Below are 19,493 nucleotides of genomic sequence, written 5' to 3'. Positions count from 1 at the left end.
CCCACACTTGAGCCCCACTGTGATAATACACTTAAGCATGGTGGCGTCCAAAGGGAAGGAAGCTAGAGAAAAAGAGTCACCAACAAGTTTTAGGAACTTGTAAACCATTCATGATCACAGAGATCGCTAACTCCATAGTGCTCTTGAACCATGACTGGATATTCGGGGATGAAGGTACAAATCCAACAGAAAAGAGATTGAATTCGCCCTAAATAGGCCTCTACTTTGTTCTCCTCATATTCATGTGCGCTTTTCAATTAACATACAATCAATATATTAATTCTAAACCTGTTTAATCTATGTTGGATGATATTAATGCACAAACAAATCTATTATTGGCGATCGCTTGAATTTAAATCATATTAGCCAAAAATAAAATTATTAATTATCTTATTAAGCGTGATTTCAACTACAAATTCCTTTTAAACCCTGAAAAGAGGTCGGGATTAAGCAATAACAATAATAATATCAAGCAACATAATAATATTGACACAACAATCATCATCATCATAACAATATCAAAGCATAATAATATTAGCAAGACCCTAGGCATGATACTAACATGATTAACAACAAATCCTAGCATGTCACTAAACATTAAAAATAAAAGCTTTATCCCTAACATGATACTAGAAAGCAGTAAGCATGCTAACATGATACTAAAAATTAAAATAATATTAACATGCTTTCTAAGAGAATAAAGTAATTGAATTACTAACTTTGAAGCCTCGTGCCTCTTTCTATCAAAACAAAACAAACGTTAATAACTTTAATGAAAATATTAAATCAACCAATTAAAATAATTGAAATTAGATTTGCGACTAAACCCTCAGAACTATCAACCTTTCACGTCGAAGTCTAAGGAAATTTCGAGCTTGGTCAGGTGTATTCCAAAATAGTGATGGACGTATGGTGTATTTTGAAAAGGCTAGGCTTTAAAGCAAGAGAGAAAGAAAGAAAGAAGAAACTTTAGCTTAAAGAGATAAAGAAAGAATAGATTACTGTTGATGATTTGAAAACGGACGAAAAAGACCCTAATTATAAAGAAAAATCGACCATAAACGATAAAAAAGACTCATAATCAGACTCGGAATAAAACTGGCTCCATTGCGACACGATGGCTCTATCGCATGGCGATAAGCCCATCGCGACACGATGAGGCTATCGCAGCGTGATGGTTGCTGTACAATAAAATTTCCGTACGGAATCTTTCCCCTAATCAAATTAGGTTACTTAGAGTCCGTACTTATCTTTAATCAAACCAGATTTAATCTTTTTTAAAACACTTATTTTATTCCAAATAGAATTCTTTATCTTTTCAAAAAAAAATATAATTATAATTGATAATCATAATCCCATTAGAACATAAAATATCCTTCTAGAAGATTCTAGAAGACTAAGATAAATCCTAATGACTTTAGGAATACAATTAATGGACACTCCACATGATCATTGGGTCGCCTATAAAACTCATTTAGGACCCAGTTTAGTATTTTGGCCATAACTTCCTCGTTATAACTAGGAATCGGGCGTATAATATATCGTTAGAAAGGTCTTTTCAAACCCCATCAAACTACACAATTATTGGACCAACATTATGGACCAAACTAAACTGGATTGGACGTTTTTCATAAATAGGATACAAAATGATTGATTTTTTAAAACAGAAATGAATTATTTTATTAGAAAACAGAAGAATTCACGAGACTCTTCAACATTTCACCTTGTTCGATATTCAATGACATGAAAGGTACTCATCACTGAATTTGTTTTTTTGGGAGACACAATAAGGTGTCTACAGCCATGTTTCAAACAAATCAAGTTTCTCAAGAATACATCTGAATGCTTTTATTTCGACAATCTCTTTCGGGTAGAGCAAAGAAGTAGCTCAAGCAAGTCAAGCCGAATTCTCTCACAAAATGGAGAGAGATAGTCAAAGCATTCTTGAAGAGGATAATTTATGAGGAAAAGACCGCCGAAATGAGAAGGAAGATTGCATCATTAGAACAAGAAGTAGATGAGAGTCTTAGTAAAGCTTGGGAAAGGTTCAAAGAGTTGGTATAAGCATGTCCTCGTCATTAATACAATCAAAACTTGCTCATGTAATTCTTCTATGATGGATTGGAACCCATGTGAGCTAACTTGGATGTGGGGGCGGGTGGACAATTGATTAAGATCTCCCAAAATCAAGTTGAAGCAACAATTGAAGAGGTAGCGAAGAACTACTCTTGGGGTGGTATAAGGAGGAATGCACCAAAGAAAGGTGGGATGTATAAATTGGAGAAGGTTTATCAACTGTAACACCAAATTGAGCTTTTGACAAAGGGACTTGCAAATTTGAACACAAGTGTTAATAGTGGGATAACCTTTTCTCAAGTCAATTCTTTCTCATGTCAAAATTATGGTGGCACAAACCACGATACATCTTATTATGGAGGTTTGAGCCCCAAGCATGTGGCGGCATAAAACACAAGGCAAGATGGATATAGGGGAAGTGGCAGTAGAGTAGCTTAGAGACAACCACACCCGTATTTGCACCTCAACCTCAACAATGGGGTAACAAGCTCAACCATCATATAATTCCTACCCTCAATACTAAAACCTACCTCCACCTCAAAACTAAAACCCAAGAGGAAACTACCCAAGGATAAACCAATACAACAACCAAAACAAATACAACAATCAAAATCAAGTGTCTCAACGGAGCCAAGATCAAGCATCTCAACCCGATTCCACACAAACCCAAATTCTTCAACAACTCCAAGCAATGAATTAACAAATGCAAGAGGTCAAAGCTCATAACAAGATGGTTGATTCACAATCATCCCAATTGGCCGAGAGAGTACCTTTTAACTCACCTTCTACTCTACCCGGACAACCACAAGCCAATCCCTCTCATAACATAAAACCTGATTCTTGCAAGGAAATCACATTGAGATCGGGCACATCCTATGAAGGTCCAAAAGAGGGAGATAGTGAGAAAAAGAAGAGAGGAGAAGAAGGTATGAGAGTGGAGAAGAGAGTTGAAGAAGACAAGGTTGTTGATAAAGAAAAGAATGTGGAGAAGAAGAAGCCTAATGATGAGAAGACAACTTCAATTCCTAGTGAGACTAGGAATCTAGATAGGCCTGTTCCTTTTCTCGAAAAGCTTGCGGAGAGAAAGTTGAATGACAAGTTTGCAAAATTTCTTAGGGTGATGAAGAATTTGCACATCAATCTCCCTTTCATTGAAATTTTTACATAAATGCCTTTGTACTCCAAATTCCTCAAAGACATTCTCACCAACAAGAGGAAGTTCAATGACGAGCTCATTACTCTTCCCCATCAAGTTAGTGCACTTTTTCAACACAAGATGCCAAAGAAAGAGAAGGACCCGGGAAGCTTCACTTTACCGGTTAAAATTGGCAACATAGAAGCTAAGGGTGCGTTGGTGGATTTAGGAGCGAGTGTTAGCTTAATTCCCCTTTCCATTGCACAAAAACTTAATATAGAAATGATACCCACAAGAAAAACAATTCAATTGGCCGATCACTCGGTTAAACTTCCTTGTGGTGAGCTTGAGGATGTTCTTAACCAAGTTGGGCATATCAATGTGACATGTGATTTTGTAGTGATGGATATGGAGGAAGATGTTGATAATCCTTTTATTTTGGGTCTTAAAGCTCTTAAAACCTTGGGGGCGGTCATCAATTGCAAGAATAACACTATTACATGTGAAGTGGCCGATGAAAAGATTGTTTTTGTGTTCTCCAAATTACTCAAGACCCCCATGGTTGAGAAATTCTATAGAGTTGATATTGTTAATGAGGATTTAGTCGCTTGGGAAGGGTCATGATGAAGCCTCAAGATCCAATGGTTGAAGCTCTTATGTGAAAGGAAGAGTTCCATTCTCAAGAGGCTAGTGAATATGTCATGGCTATAGAAGAAGCTTCAAAGGAGGAAGAGGTTGAACAACAAAAAGAGATCGAGCTTGAGCGTAAAGAGGTGAAATTGGAGGAGAATTCCAAGCCTCCTCCCTAGGTAGAAATAAAACCCCTTCCCCCTTCTTTGAAGTATGCTTCTCTTGGTAATGAGGGGGAATACCCTATTATTGTCAATACTACCCTTGATGGACTTGAATTGGGAAAATTGCTTGTTGTCTTGAGAAAATATAGAGATGTGATAAGGTATAACATTGATGATATCAAGGGTATTAGCCCTTCTTTTTGCATGCAACGTATTCACCTTGAGGATAATCAATCCACCTCAATTGAACCTCAAAGAAGGTTGAATCCCAAACTCCAAGAGGCTGTCAAAAAGGAAATTTTGAAATTGCGTTAAGAGGGCATAATTTATGCTATCTCCGATAGCAAGTGGGTTAGCCCGGTTCACGTGGTTCCAAAGAAAGGTGGAATGACCATTGTAAAAGGTGAATGAGGAGAGGATATCTCCACCCGCACAGTGACCGGGTGGAGAATGTTTATTGATTATAGGAGATTGAACAAAAATACCAAGAAAGACCATTTTCCTTTCCCCTTCATGGACCAAATGTTGGAGAGACTTTCTCACCATGCTTTCTTTTGTTTCTTTGATGGGTATTTTGAATTTTTCCAAATCCCTATCCATCAAAGTGACCAAGAAAAAACCACTTTCAAATATCCATAAAGAACATTCACATGCCGGAGAGTGCCATTCGGGTTATGCAATGTTCCTTCAACATTGCAACGATGCATGACTTCTATGAAAGGAATAGTGTCCTTCGAACAAATGTATTATTCCGATAGAGGGTTCGGAATTATTAGAAAGCTAATTATTCAGTGAGGTCAAGTGATCGGAATGCCTAGTTGGCGGCTGCTTCCGATCAGTAATATTAATCCATAATTAATATTACAGCTTAATCTTAACTGAACCTTTCGGGTCACACCCAAGCAGCTAACGATTCGACAGGACCAATTAATTCGGAAGGAATTAATGAGTCGCTCGAGTATTAAATATTTAGACGTCGGAAATTGAGCTAGGAGCGTCGAAACCGAGCGTCACAAGTCGAGTCGAATTAATAGACGAGACGGTAAAATAAATAATTAATCAACAACTTAACAAAATACCCCTAGCATCGGAATGCCCCGAGCAAACCGAGTGCTTGGGGCACTTGGTGTAGCATGTTAGCTAGCATGCGCAATAAACCGAGCTAGGCTGGCTTGTTTGTGCTGCAGCATGCTAGCGCATTGCTGCTAGCACATGGCTAGCAAACCGTGCTAGTATGTGTGGGCAGCAGCAGCAATAAGCTAGTAGTGCTAGCTGGCTATCAGTGCGCTAGCGTGCTAGCACTGCTAGCAGTGTGGCGCACAATACCCTCGGCCAGCAGCCGACAAGCATGCGAGGCATGCTGGGCTGAGGTAAGAGCACTGCAACACATACATGCGCCTATTAACAGGCCTAGCCGCGCGCACCAAGTGCTAGCAAGGCTGCTTGGGTGCCAAGGCATGGCCTGCCACGTGGCAGCCGTTCATTGGAGCCGAGAGAAATGAGGGGTAGTTTATGGGAGTCTTGGGGATTAAGGTTTGGTCCCCCCTCCCCTTGTGTTCCTTACCTAACCTCTTCTTTTAAAATGCCACTTGTTGATTAATTAGTTGTTTGTTATTTTCTTTTATTTTTAATTTAAAAATAAAAGGGAAAATTGATTTTTCCAACTCTCCCACATTGATGGGAGAGTGGAATTCTCTCATGACATTCTCTATAAATACCCACCTTGGGATTTGGAGAAAGTCACTTAAGTAGGAACTCAATAAGGCATCTCCACTTGAGAGAAAACCTTTAAGTTCATATAATACTCGAGTAGTGTTTTGGTCCAACTGGGCTAAACTCCAAGTAAGAGACCGGTCGTGGTCGAGTTGCGGGTCGATATCGTAGGAGGTCTCTACGCTTGCAAGACTTCACTTTGAAGTAAAATCTCCGAGTGAGAGCGAAGCACGCGGAACGGGTAAGATCGTCTTTTCTCTCTCTCTTGTTATTTATGTCATTTTCGTTATATTAATTGTGAGCGGGTCTTGGGGTCGGGTTTTGTTCCGCAGTGAGTTGGACTCATCGAAACCCAACAGCGGCATCGGAGCCTTGCTCATTTTTTTTTTTGTAACTAAAAATTTTCAAGGGTTTTAAAATGATTTAATTTCTAGTCATGTGACTAATTAGATTAGTAGCTCGATTTTATTATTTTTAATCTCATTTTATTAAGAACGTTTGCTCCAGAACCCAGATTTTCACCTAAGACTAGGGAATTTTGGGTGGAATCGATATTCTGGAAACATTCTGATCCTTTAAGCGATCCGAAAAAGCCAAATTCTGCCCAGAACTGCCTGTTTTGAGGGATGTTTCGTTTTAACGAAAAATTTTAAATCTTTTAAACCTTGAATCTTAATGGCATTTCAATTGTGATTATGCATTTGGTTCTTTCCTTTATGATTCTACAATTTTAGATCACTTTTGAGCATAATTACTTGGTAGTAACTGGTTCTTAATAGTTGGCTCATATTTTCACATAATTGCAAATAAATTGCTTTAAGTGTGAAAAGTTTGTTTCTTGAGACTCATAAGTATAAAAGATTCAATCTTTAATTATTTTAAGTGATTGGAACTTTGTGTTACTAAACTCCATGTATGAACTTTTTGATTTAATCATTTTATTAAGTTGATTGGAATCATAAAGTTTTAATCTTGTGATACAATGTTAATTTATCTTCATATTGGAAGATATAATTTTCAAGGATTCACAAGTCAAAGTTGGAAGCTTTATTTGAATTTTTATGTTCATAATTCTAACTCTCTCTTTAATTTTGTCAAATCTCATATTTAATTTATGTTGGTTAAATTAATGTTAAGAATAGCCCTATTCATTTTGTTACATCAAGTTAAACCAATTTTTATTAAAGAATAGTTCTTGGAAATAATTTTGGTTTTGTGCACTTGAATGAATTTATTAAGTTGGACCTGTTATATTTTTCATTTTGCTCATTAAATTAATTCTAAAATTAATTTGGAATTAATTAATTAAGTCACGCAAATATTAGGAATTAATCTCGAGAGTATGGCACGCAAACCAAGGCAAAACCACCTTCGGCCAGCGGAGCTGCACAGCAGCCCGCATGTGGCTGCCAAGGGCTAGCTGCGCTTGGTGCGTGCCCCACTCCAATGCGTGGCTAATGCGCAGCAAGGCAGCAGCATGCATGTTTGTGCGCGCCATGCGTGCTGCGGCTGTGCGTGTAGAGCGCTGCTCGGTGCGTAAGAGTGGTTGTGTGTGTGCGGTTGTGCTGCTTGCTTGCGGCATGATGCGCGCACAGCAGCAAGCTCGTGTGGCCTTCGTGACCACGAGTCGCAACACACCCCGTAGGGAGCACAACGCGTATGCGATGCTTTAGGCTATGGGTGTGACGCTTGGCTCGGGCCACGGCTATGTGCGCGACCCCTCACTAGGCATCCATGCCCCGGTGTCTAGCACACCAAGCCGAAAGGCTTGATGTTAGGGACTTTGGGGTTTTAGGGCTATGTTAATTTTTGCATTTTTGCCGATTTTAAATATTTTTATTATGTTTAAATTATTTTAATTAAATTTTGGAGGCTAGGCCTCGGTTTTGAGAGGCACTTGCAAAATTTTATTTTGGCAAAATTTTGGGTTTACCGGCTTAATTAATTGGATTAATTAAGATGGATGCTAAATTTAGTGGGAGCTTCAATTTTAATTGCGCTTAATCACATAATTGGTTAAACAGCTTTGACTAGTTTTAATTAGGCGCGTTAATCGGATTAACCACCTTAAGTTACTAGTTTACGCAAGTTTGTGCATTGTTACTTGTTTATCATTGTAAAATGCATGGGCCATTCACATATAGTGAATGGATGAATAGAATGTATATTCTCTCACAGGTGTTATGAAAAAATAGCAACTAGTGAGGCCCGATTAGGATAGAAAATACGGACTGTGTTCCGTCATGTATTTTTGTAAATCTAAATACAGTCTGCAAACCGTTGAGTATTTTTGTACCTTTATATTTAGATTAGTCCTAATCATAGAACTAGTATTTGCATTATTTTGGTTATGTCTTGAAGACGGAGGTTCTTGGAAGACGAAGCCACAGAGTTGCAAAAGAAGACCCTTGAAGACTCGAAGATTCAAGGGGTCATGCTAGTTGTCAAATGCATCATTTGCTTATGTTTTCTATATATATTTATGATTATATATATATATGAATAATATGCTAGATGCATGTTTAGGATTTCGAATGTTGCGATGATTAATAAAGTTAACTTAAATCAACCAACATAGAAACAACACATACTGACCTATTGAGTGTAGTAATGGGCTACGCCAAAGCGAAGCATCACTATTACTCCTAGGTTACGTAAGGCATACCGGGTATGCATGTTAGTTTTGGTTGTACTCAATGATATGAGTGATGGAGTCCTAACATGTCGTAGCAAAGTGGATAAGTTGTTGAGAGAGCATTAGATGCGACGATTTATCTAACCAAGAGTGGCTAGGAGCCATTAGCAAAGAGTTTCTTACCATAGAATATTAAGTGTTAAGACAAGCCAAAGCATGCTTAACTACTCATTAATTCTTTGGATCTTGGAACCGACTTATTCTCACCTAATGGGGACAATTGAATGTGTAAATAAGACGTTTAAATAAGTTTGATAAATATGCATGAATCCAATCTTATTTAAGTATTATGAATGGTTTTTCATTTCAAATTCTTTCAATTGTAGAACCATGTCTGCAAATAACTGAAACAACCATTTCTCTTTGTGCTCAATTCTCGACAAGGAGAAGTTGAGTGGGCAAAATTTTCTTGATTGGCAAAGGAACTTGCGTATAGTTCTCATGCAAGAGCAAAAGGAATATGTCCTTGATGAGGAAATGCTTGAGACTCCCGACCTTCAAAAGACTTTCTTTAAGAAGTAGACAACTTTTGATATCATTTCTGAGCTGCAGAACATGTTCCAAGAGCAGGCCCGAACTGAAAGGTTTGAAATCCACAGGCGAATCCTTAAGAGTAAGCTCAAGAAAGGAGAGATGGTCAGCCCACATGTACTCAAAATGATAGGATTATTTGAGAACATGGAAAGGCTTGACATAGGGTATTCAACCGAGATGGCAATTGACATCATTCTCTACTCGTTGCACAAAGGCCATGATCAGTTCAAGATGAACTATAACATGCACATCATGGAGAAAACCCTCACCGAGCTTCATGGTATGTTGAAGCAAGCCAAGAAAATGCTTAAGGATGAGGGGAAGCATGATATGCTCATGATCAAAAAGGGCAAGCCGTTCAAAAGCTCAGGCAAGAAGGTAGCATATTCTAAATCTGATTCCGAATGCTTCTATTGAAAGAAGAAGGGACATAAGAAGAGAGATTGCCTCAAATTCAAGGAAGATAAGAGGAACAGAATCGTTGCTTCTGGATCATGTTTATTTGTTATAGACTTAAACTTCATTTAATGCGGGAGCATCCTTGAAACCTACAAATTATATGGCTATACGATTCTTTTAGTGGCATTTATGGCTCAATCAACATTTTTAATGAATTCTCTTTGTTATGATGTGGTTTAGGTGAATAAGAGCAATCTTTGTGTCTTAATTTTACAATTGATGGTTGAAGATGAAACATGGAAAAAATGCAACACTCAAATTCAATCATCTATATCTTCTTCGTTACAAGGAATTTTCAGGTGATTCAAGTTGGACATGAAATTAAAGTTCAAGAGCTTTCCAACGACAGGTCACATGCCAAATTTGAGCAAGAAACGAAGAAGTTATGAACGTTTGAAGTTGAGCTTTCTAGGCAGTTGCGAGGAGCCCCTGCTCCCCTTATAATGAGCGCCCGCTCCCCTTATAAGGAGCGCCTGCTCCTAAAGGCGTCAATTGAAGTCTCAGAAGTGAGGAGCGCTTGCGCCTATCCTTTAGAGCGGCCGCTCCCAAAGCCCTATTTCGAGCGAACGACTTCCTTTCTTTCGTGCTTCTTTTTACTATCTTTTAATCTTGGCCTTTAATTTGTAATCCAAGGGGTGTAATTTAAGAACTTTAGGGTTATTTGTGAAGCCTTTAAATAGCGCTAAACTTTCTTTTGGGGGGGAACTTTGCTTAATTTTAAAATCAATGAGATTTTCTCTCTCTACCCATAATCTTGGTGATTATTTGCTTTCTTTGTGATTGCTACTTGTAATCTTTGTGGTTACACCTTAATCCTAGCCTTACTTTGTGTTAGCTTTGATTAAGAACCCCTATTTCATATATCTTGGTGATTGTTGATATAGGTTTATCTTATTTTGTCGATTTGATATAGTTGTTACTTGATTTTTCCCCCTCTTTCTTGCTTTGTCTTGGTTATTTCATATCATCATTAGCTCAGCATCATGGGTATTAGATACCAGATGTGGCTCACACTTTTGTTCCAATTCTCAGGGATTAAGGAACATTAGGAGGCTAGCGAAGGGAAAGGTTAAACTCCGGGTCGGCAATGGAGCCAGAATTGTAGTCGTATCCGTAGAAATCTCAGTTTGTCTTTGCCCTCTGGGCTAGTTTTGGAACTTGAGAACTATTATTATGTTCCTAACATTACCAAAAACATTATTTCAATTTTGGCGTTGGACGCCAAAGGTTTTGAATTTCGAGTAAAGGACAATGAATGTTCACTTTGTCTCGATAATGTTTTATATGGTATTACACATTCTGAATATGGTCTTTATGTGCTTTCATTAGACAAACAAGTTTATAATGTTAATAATACCACCAAGAAAGCTAAGACCATTGAGTTAAATAAGACGTACTTGTGGCATTGTCGTCTTGGCCACATTAACATCAATCGCGTCAAGAAACTTGTACAGGAAGGTGTTCTTGACTCATTCGATTTACAATCGTTTGAAATTTGTGAAGGATGTTTATTAGGCAAGATGATAAAACAACCATTCTCCAAGTTGGGAGAAAGGGCAGGTGACTTGTTGGGCCTAATACACACCGATGTATGTAGACCAATGAGCACAACCACAAGAAACGGCCATCGATATTTTATCACCTTCACAGACGACTATAGTAGATATGGATATGTCTACCTTATGTCGCACAAATTTGAATCATTTGAAAAGTTCAAAGAATTTCAGAGTGAAGTTGAAAATCAGCTTGGCAAGAAAATCAAAGTCCTTCGATCGGATCGAGGTGGTGAATACTTGAGCCAAGAATTCGATGACCATCTTAAAGAAAAGGGTATACTTTCAGAATTAACACCTCCAGGAACGCCACAATGGAACGGAGTATCCGAAAGGAGAAATCGAACCTTGCTGGACATGGTACGATCAACAATGGGTCTTAGTGATCTTCCTATCTCTTTCTAGAGACACGCACTTCTAACCGCGGCACTAACACTGAACCGTGCTCCATCAAAAGCTGTGGAAAAGACTCCATATGAACTATGGACGAAGAAACCTCCAAGGTTGTCTTTTCTCAAGATATGGGGATGCCAAGCATATGCCAAGAAATTAATTTCTAATAAATTTCACCCCAAATCTGACAAGGTTTTCTTTGTGGGCTACCCAAAGGAAACCAAAGGGTATTACTTCTACAATAAATCCGAGAACAAAGTGTTTGTTGCTCACGATAGTGTCTTTTTGGAGAAGGAACACCTTTCCAAAATGACAAGTAGGAGGAAAATCGAACTCGATGAAGTTCGAGGGGACGAGCAACAAAATCAAATTGACAGTCAAAGTGCTTGAACAACATCTGTTGACGCTGGTCAAAATGTGCAAAGTCAAACCGACAATGCAAATGATCAGTCCGTTACACTACGTAGGTCACAGAGGCCAAGGTCTCAACTTGATAGTTATCTTGTTGTTGTATTAACCGAGAATCAGGACATCCAGGTAGTGGATGGAGACGTACCGGCAACATACAAGCAAGCGATGGCGAGCACCAACTCTGCTAAATAGCAAGAGGCCATGAGATTTAAAATGGATTCCATGCTTGAAAATCAAGTTTGGGACTTTGTTGACTTACCCGAAGGTTACACACCTATCGGATGTAAGTGGATTTTTAAATTGAAAACCGACAAAGATGGAAATGTATTCATTTACAAAGCTAGACTGGTAGCAAAAGGTTACAGGTAAATTCATGGTATTGATTACGATGAAACCTTTTCTCTTAGCGCAATGCTTAAATCCGTTCGGATCATCCTATCGATTGTTGCATATTACAATTATGAAATATGGCGGATAGATGTCAAACCGTCTTCCTCAATGGAATTTTGGAAGAAACTGTGTATATGACACAACTTAAAGGTTTTATCGACCAGAACAATGCTGGGAAAGTGTGTAAGCTTAAAAAGTCCATTTATGGGCTAAAGCAAGCTAGCAGAAGTTGGAATCTGTGATTTGATGAAGCCAAAAGTAAGTTTGGTTTTATCAAGAATCCAGATGAATCTTGTGTTTACAAGAAAGTCAGTGGAAGTGACATTGCCTTCCTAGTCTTATATGTCGATGACATATTGCTCATTGGAAATAGTATTCCGATGTTAGAGTTTGTAAAGGCCTGGCTTGGAAAATGTTTTTCAATGAATGACTTGGGAGAGGCTCAGTACATATTGGGCATCAAGATCTATAGAGATAGATCTAAGAGGATGATTGGATTGAGCCAGAGTACTTACATTGATAAGGTACTGACTCGATTCAACATGCAGGAGGCCAAGAGAGGTCACCTACCCATGTCACAAGGCATAACCCTAAGCAAGAAGCAATGTCCCCCTATCATCGATAAGGAACATGTCTTTGTTGTTTACAAGTCCTATCAAAGAGCGAGACTGTGAAAATGCATGGCTATGCTCAGATGGATTTTAGAAATCATCTGTTTAATGACAGTCAAACTCGAATTTCGAGAAACACTTATGGACGTAATAAGGATGACGAATAATTTTACCTTATAGTTCATGAAGAGACATTAAGTGACATAAGAAATAGGCTATACACAAAAACCGCACTTGTCCGGAAGGACAAGTGGGAGATTAATAGTAATAGTGTCCTTCAAAACAAGTGTTTTACTCTAATAGAGGGTTCAGAATTATTAGAAAGCTAATTATTCAGTGAGGTCAAGTGATCGGAATGCCTAGTTAGAGGCCGCTTCCGATCAGTAATATTAACCCATTATTAATATTACAGCTTAATCTTACTTAACCCTTCGGGTCACACCCAAGAAACTAATGATCCGACACGACGAATTAATTCGGAAGGAATTAACGAGTCGCTTGAGTATTAAATATTTAGACATCGGAAGTCAAGCTAGGAACGTCAAAATCGACCGTCACAAGTCGAGTTGAATAATAAAATACGAGATGGTAAAATCAATAATTAATCAACAAGTACCAAAATACCTTATGAGTGACATTTATGTCACTCTTAGGGAGTACTTTTAGAGTTATTTCCATGTTTATTTTGATTTTATTGCTTGTTAGTTTTATCGTTTTAGTGTTGTTTCTCTTTTTTATTTTGCTTTATTTATTTTCATTTTATTTTATTATTTGTCCCATTTCTCCTCTCGGTTTGTTTGGTGTGTGTAGGTGTGGTTCGGGTCGAGGCACGTGTTATTATTTGGAGAAACATTTGGAGCTTCGGGTCCGAGTCAAGTAAACAAACCAGCCCGTGAATTCCCACCACCGCCCACAATCTGCCACCGCAATCCGCCACCACGTTCACACCCCTGCTCCAATTCGAATACCAACAACCAGAGCAGCCCGCATCTCCACCTTCTCAATTCACAACCCAAAAACTGCAACAACAACAGCCGTCAATCACCAACTCCCTCTTACAGCCCGCAATGTTATCACCGCCGCAATAACCACTTGCTCTCATCCCTTCAATCTCCCCACAGCCCTGACCACCACGAGCTACAACCCGAACCACCCAATTTCATTAATGCAGCCACCAATAACCGCATCAACCACCGCGCAATCCCAACCGCACTTCACCCCTTTAGTCAAAATTCAAACAACAAATTCCAGCCATGAATTCTAGCCACCATCCTTCACCAATTCACAAACCGCAAGTCACGTAGGGAAAATGTAGGTTGTTATCTAATCCTCCCTCAGTCAAACTAAATTTATAAACACTTAACAAACCTAAATACAAGTATAGAGGCAAGTCAAGGGTCGAACCCAAAGGAACGGTAATGTTCACACGCTTTCAATTTGGACGCTTAAGCAAGGTCGAAGCCAAAGATAAAGAGAGAACACTAACTACTAACAAACCAAACAACCAAACGAATAAAACACTAGGATTGGGGATCAACAAGTAATCATGACAATTGTAGCAACTCGAGAACAACATGCAAATCAAAGGTTGCGAAGACTAATGGTAAGAGCAATCAAAAGAGCTCAACAAGCTATCTCCTAGAGGTCTAACTAGCACCAACTACGAGAGACTCAAACTAGGAACGTCATTAACCGAACTCAATCGAAAATTGTGAGCTACAAATCAATGGTCCGTATCAATGTAGACTCACAATGCAATTTAGCATAATTCTCAAGGCCTAATCGAATTATACACATGCACAATTTCCATTAATCACTTTAATCTCAACAATTAATCAACATCATCCTCAAATTAAGCACAATCAATCGATCATACAAGTTTAACCTAATCCCTAGCCAAACCACTACTCTAATATCATCATCTAATCAACTAACAACTAAGGAAATCAAGAATCAACAAAATATCAAGAACAACTACACTAATCAAGCATCAAACATCAAAATCAATCCAAACAAACTTGAATATTAAACAAAGCGATAAAATGAGATAGATTTAGAAATGCTCATTGATAATAGAGAAGATCTTCAACACAATTGTCACCATTGAATCTTCAATCTCTCAATCACCATTGAAATTCCTCACTTTCTCTCTCTAAATCTACTCCTAAACTAACCCCAAAAACTAGAGAGATAAGCTCTCAACTAAGCTAATATTTTGATCAAAGATTGTGTCTAATTGTTTCTAATTACTCTCCAAAAATCGGGTAACAAGGTATAAATAGGAGGCGCAAAACGAAGCCGATCAAAACAGGAACTTGGGGAGACGTGCCCGCGCGAAGGGGCTGCGCACCCACGCCCGTGCTCCTCTGGGTTTCTTCGGTTCTTCACGAGGCTTCGTGCGTTTTCTAAGGGATTTTGAGTGAGCGCACAATATGATGATGATGAACACTAAGAGAGGCAGTTTCAAAAGCACTTGACAGTGGGTTCGACACCATATCATCATGAGAGCACGGCTTGAGAGCGCAAGAGCTAGAACTTGGAGAATCCACTTCTTTGCACCTTAAGCTTTCCCAACGCCATAAGCTTGCTCCAAATGCATCTTCTACCTTAGTAATCCATCCATATTAAGACCTAAACCTCGTACAATACCTACAACCACTAAAAGAGAACAAATAAAGGAGAAAGAAAAGAAAAAACATATAAATGAACAAAACCACAAAATAAGAGAGAAAAGGTAGAACAAAGAGCAAAAACGTGAAAATAAGCATTTATTAAGAAAGAAAGCTATGAAAAGAAGGTAAAAACAACCTAAATACTCATCAAATGGGTGCCATTTATGTCACCCATCACCAAGCAACCTCAATTAATCCCCAATTCGATAGGAATTGTTCGCGGACGCGTCTTCTTCTATCGCGGGAGCGGGGCTCTGTCCTTCCAACCTTGTCCAATTTTCGGCAGATGTCGAGGAGATGGCGCGGCTCAGATCACCGCGGGCACAGCCTAGTCTTCTGCGGGCGCGGTCTTCTGGATGTGAAAAAAAAACCGAATCACGAGCATCGCACGTGATATTTAATGATGATGAATGGCGATGGATGAAGAAAGAGCAGCCAAAGAGATCAAAGAAAGGGGGATTGGGGTCTGATTGTTTTGTGGGGGATTTGGGTTTTTAATATTTTGTTTTCCTTTTATTTTATTTTTTTATTATTCTTTTCTTTTTATTTTTATTTTCTTTTTCATTTTTCCTTTCTCTTTTCTTATTTATTTTTAATTCCTTTTCTTTCTTTATTTATTTTCCTCCTTTTTATTTTCTATTTTCTTATCTTTGTATAAATACCCATTTTTGGGTAATTAGAACAATCAACTATTACTCTATTTTCTCTTAGTTAGTTTTAGGAGCAATTCTCTCTCTAGTTTTTAGGGTTTAGGGAGGATTAACCTCCATTGTTAGGGTTTTAGAGAGAGAAAGTGAGAGATCTTCAATGGTGATATATGGAGCTTGAAGATTCAACTTGTGAAAATTGTTTTAGAGATCTCCTTATTAAATCAAAGAGAATTTCTAACTTCCTCTCCTCTATTTTATTTGTTTTCCTTTGATTGTTTTTTTAGTTGTTAGTATTGCTTAATAATCATGTTGATACTTGGTTATTTATTAATTAATCTTGTTGTTAGCATGATAAGTGAGTAATTTCCCCATTAAGGGGATGGTTGTGGTTTAGTTAGATCTTGATCATGTTCTAGGGTTTGGAATTAATTTATTTGTGATTAAAGTCTTTATGTGCTTGATTTTCTTCAATCCACTTGCAATATGCATGTTGTTAGTTGATTGAGGGTGAATTATTGTTAGAAGATGCGATAGCGGACCTAGCAAGATTCATTTGTAATGATTGTTATTTAATAGCACCTCCTAGTATATGGTTCTAATGTGACAACATAGAGGCTATATTAAGAGAAGCCAATTGACCCCGACAGGTGGCTAGATTGGACCTTACTTCGATATTCAAGCATGTTTAGTTCATGATTAATTCAATCTTTATGCCTTTGCTATGCTTGAGTGGATGCTATTCCTAAACCATTTCCCTTAATGTTTTATTTCTTGTTTTAGCATCTTTTGACTTTAGTTTACTTATCTCCTCTTCTAGACTAGCTTAGTTATTGATAATATTTGGTGGTGTTTATTCATTCCCTGTGGTTCAACCCCTATGCTTGCCTCATACTCGTATTAGGTTTGTTTAGGTTGTATAAATTGTATTTGATCTAGGGTTAGGCACTTGACAACGTGTTTATTCCCTTATCAATACCCCTAGCATCGGAATGCCCCGAGAAAACCGAATGCTAGGGGCACATGGTGTAGCATGGTGGCTAGCATGCGTAACAAACCGAGCCTAGGCTAGCTTGTTAGTGCTGTGGCATGCTAGCGCACCACTGCTAGCATTCCTGCTAGCACATAGCTAGCAAGCCGTGCTAGCATGTGCTGGCAACAGCAGCAATAAGCTAGCAGTGCTAGCTGGCTAGTAGTGTGCTAGCAATGCTAGCAGTGTAGTGCGCAGTAACCTCGGCCAGCAGCACGCGAGGCGTGCGTGGCTGAGGCAGCAGCACTGCCACACATGCATGCGCCCAGCAACAGGCCTAGCCGCGCGCACCAAGCGCCAACAAGGCTGCTTGGGTGCCTTGGCATGGCCTGCCACGTGGCAGCCGCTCATTGAAGCCGAGAGAAATGAGGAGCGGTTTATGGGAGTCTTGGGGATCAAGGTTTGGTCCCCCCTCCCCTTTTGGTCCTTACCTAACGTCTTCTGTTAGAATGCCACTTGTTGATTAATTAGTTGTTTGCTATTTTCTTTTATTTTTTATTTAAAAATAAAAAGGGAAAATTGATTTTACCAACTCTCCCAAATTGATGGGAGAGTGGAATTCTCTCATGACATTCTCTATAAATACCTATCTTGGGATTTGGAGAAAGTCACTTGAGTAGGAACTCAACAAGGCATCTCCACTTTAGAGAAAACCTTTAAGTTCATATAATACTCGAGTATTGTTTTAGTCCGACTTGGCTAAACTCCAAGTAAGAGACCAGTCGGGGTCGAATTGCGGGTGGATACCATAGGAGGTCTCTGCGCTTGCAAGACTTGGCTTTGAAGTAAGAGCTCCGAGTGAGAGTGAAGCACCCAGCAAGGGTAATATCGTCTTTTCTCTCTCTCTTGTTATTTATGTCGTTTTAGTTATATTAATTGTGAGCGGGTCTTGGGGTCGGGTTTTGTTCCGCGGTGAGTTGGACTCATCAAAATCCAACATTCTATTTCTTCCGAGATGCTTGAAAAAGAAATTGAAGTACTCGTTGATGATTTTAGTGTTGGTGGCTCGTCTTTTTACACTTGCCATGTTAATCTTGAAAGAGTTTTGAAAAGGTGCCAAGAGACGAGTTTGGTTTGGAATTGGGAGAAATGTCACTTTATGGTTGAGGAAGGTATTGACCTAGGCCATAAAGTGTCAAAGAAGGGCATTGAGGTTGATCTGGCCAAAGTTTCAGTGATTGCAAAGTTGCCCCCTCCTACTTCCATCACGAGAGTGAGAGCTTTTCTTGGGCACGCTGGTTTTTACCGGAGGTTTATAAAAGATTTCTCATCAATCACCAAACCTTTGACCGAATTACTCAAGAAAGATGTTGTATTTAGCTTTAATGAGGCTTTCCTTCAAGCATTTCAAAAGCTCAAGGAAGCTCTCATTTCCTATCCCGTTGTGCAAGCTGCGGATTGGAGCTTGCCTATGAACTAATGTGTTATGCGAGTGATTTTGCAGCAGGTGCAGTTCTTGGGCAAAATAAGGAAGGAAGATCCTATGTTATCTACTATGCAAGTAGAACTCTTGATTAAGCTCAAAAGAACTATACTACAACGGAGAAGGAAATGCTTGCAGTTGTGTTTGCCTAAGACAAGTTTATGTCCTATGTTATTTTCTCTAAGGTGATTGTGTACACGGATCATATAACGGTTCTCTATCTCATGACAAGAAGGAAGCAAAGTCACGCTTAATCCGTTGGGTTCTCTCGCTTCAAGATTTTGACACGAAAATGAGAGACAAGAAAGGAGCGGAGAACTATGTGGTGGATCATTTGTCTAGGATTCCTTTTGAGAACAAGGAGGATGTGCCACTCAATAAAGAGATGGGATTTGAAACTCTTATGGCCATAGCTTCAACATCTAGCCCATGGTATGCCGATATAACCAACTTTCTTGCTTGTGGAGCCATTCCTCCAGAGTTCTCATCTCAACAATAGAAAAGGTTCTTCAAGGAAGTGAGGAGATACTTTTGAAATGACCCATACCTTTTCAAACAATGTGGTGATGGCCTTTTATGGAAATGTGTGCCGGATCACGAAATCGAAGGAGTTCTTGAGCATTGCCACTCGTTGCTATGTGGAGCTCATGGTGGAATTGACAAGACTGTGGCAAAGATTTCTCAATCTCTCTTATGGTGGCTGACGATGCATAAGGATGCTAACAAGTTCGTTTCAAGATGCGATAGGTGTTAAAGAAGTGGTGGCATAACCAAGAGAGATGAAATGCCTCAATAAAGCATTTTGTAAGTTGAACGTTTTGATGTATTGGGGGTCGAATTTATGGGGCCTTTTGTTTCTTCTTGTGGAAACTTGTATATCTTGATAGCGGTGGATTATGTAACTAAGTGGATTGAAGCCATACCTTCCTCTACCAATGATCATAAAGTTGTGCTTAA

At 38.9% G+C, this 19,493-nt stretch overlaps 2 protein-coding genes and 1 non-coding gene across 3 annotated transcripts; 2 read left to right on the top strand and 1 right to left on the bottom strand.

Annotated features, from left to right (window-relative positions):
* Nucleotides 1-1,977: 1,977 nt before the first annotated feature.
* Nucleotides 1,978-2,084, bottom strand: LOC145569687 (small nucleolar RNA R71). The gene has a single exon (XR_014096242.1). It is a non-coding gene; the product is annotated as a small nucleolar RNA R71 (small nucleolar RNA).
* Nucleotides 2,085-3,244: 1,160 nt separating this feature from the next.
* On the top strand, nt 3,245-3,835 carry LOC145566494 (uncharacterized). Its single transcript, XM_081625898.1, has one exon. It carries the CDS (start codon nt 3,245-3,247, stop codon nt 3,833-3,835), a length of 591 nt encoding a protein of 196 aa, XP_081482024.1.
* Nucleotides 3,836-18,212: 14,377 nt separating this feature from the next.
* On the top strand, nt 18,213-19,035 carry LOC145566491 (uncharacterized). The gene is made up of 3 exons (XM_081625897.1): nt 18,213-18,351; nt 18,558-18,614; nt 18,722-19,035. Exons 1-3 carry the CDS (start codon nt 18,213-18,215, stop codon nt 19,033-19,035), a joined length of 510 nt encoding a protein of 169 aa, XP_081482023.1.
* The last annotated feature ends 458 nt before the right edge of the window (nt 19,036-19,493 follow it).

This window comes from Chenopodium album, chromosome 11 (genome assembly GCF_948465745.1).
Source record: "Chenopodium album chromosome 11, dcCheAlbu1.1, whole genome shotgun sequence".
Taxonomy (NCBI): Eukaryota; Viridiplantae; Streptophyta; class Magnoliopsida; order Caryophyllales; family Amaranthaceae; genus Chenopodium; species Chenopodium album.
This window is presented reverse-complemented; position numbering and strand designations above follow the sequence as displayed.

What these genes read in the sequence shown, in the direction of transcription:
- LOC145566494 (XM_081625898.1), top strand. Translation starts at nt 3,245, where the DNA reads ATGCCTTTGTACTCCAAATTCCTCAAAGACATTCTCACCAACAAGAGG.
- LOC145566491 (XM_081625897.1), top strand. Translation starts at nt 18,213, where the DNA reads ATGGTTGAGGAAGGTATTGACCTAGGCCATAAAGTGTCAAAGAAGGGC. An exon ending in AGCTTTTCTTGGGCACGCTG is followed by an intron (nt 18,352 to 18,557) that starts GTTTTTACCGGA and finishes GTGATTTTGCAG; the next exon opens with CAGGTGCAGTTCTTGGGCAA. An exon ending in CTATGTTATCTACTATGCAA is followed by an intron (nt 18,615 to 18,721) that starts GTAGAACTCTTG and finishes ATTTTCTCTAAG; the next exon opens with GTGATTGTGTACACGGATCA.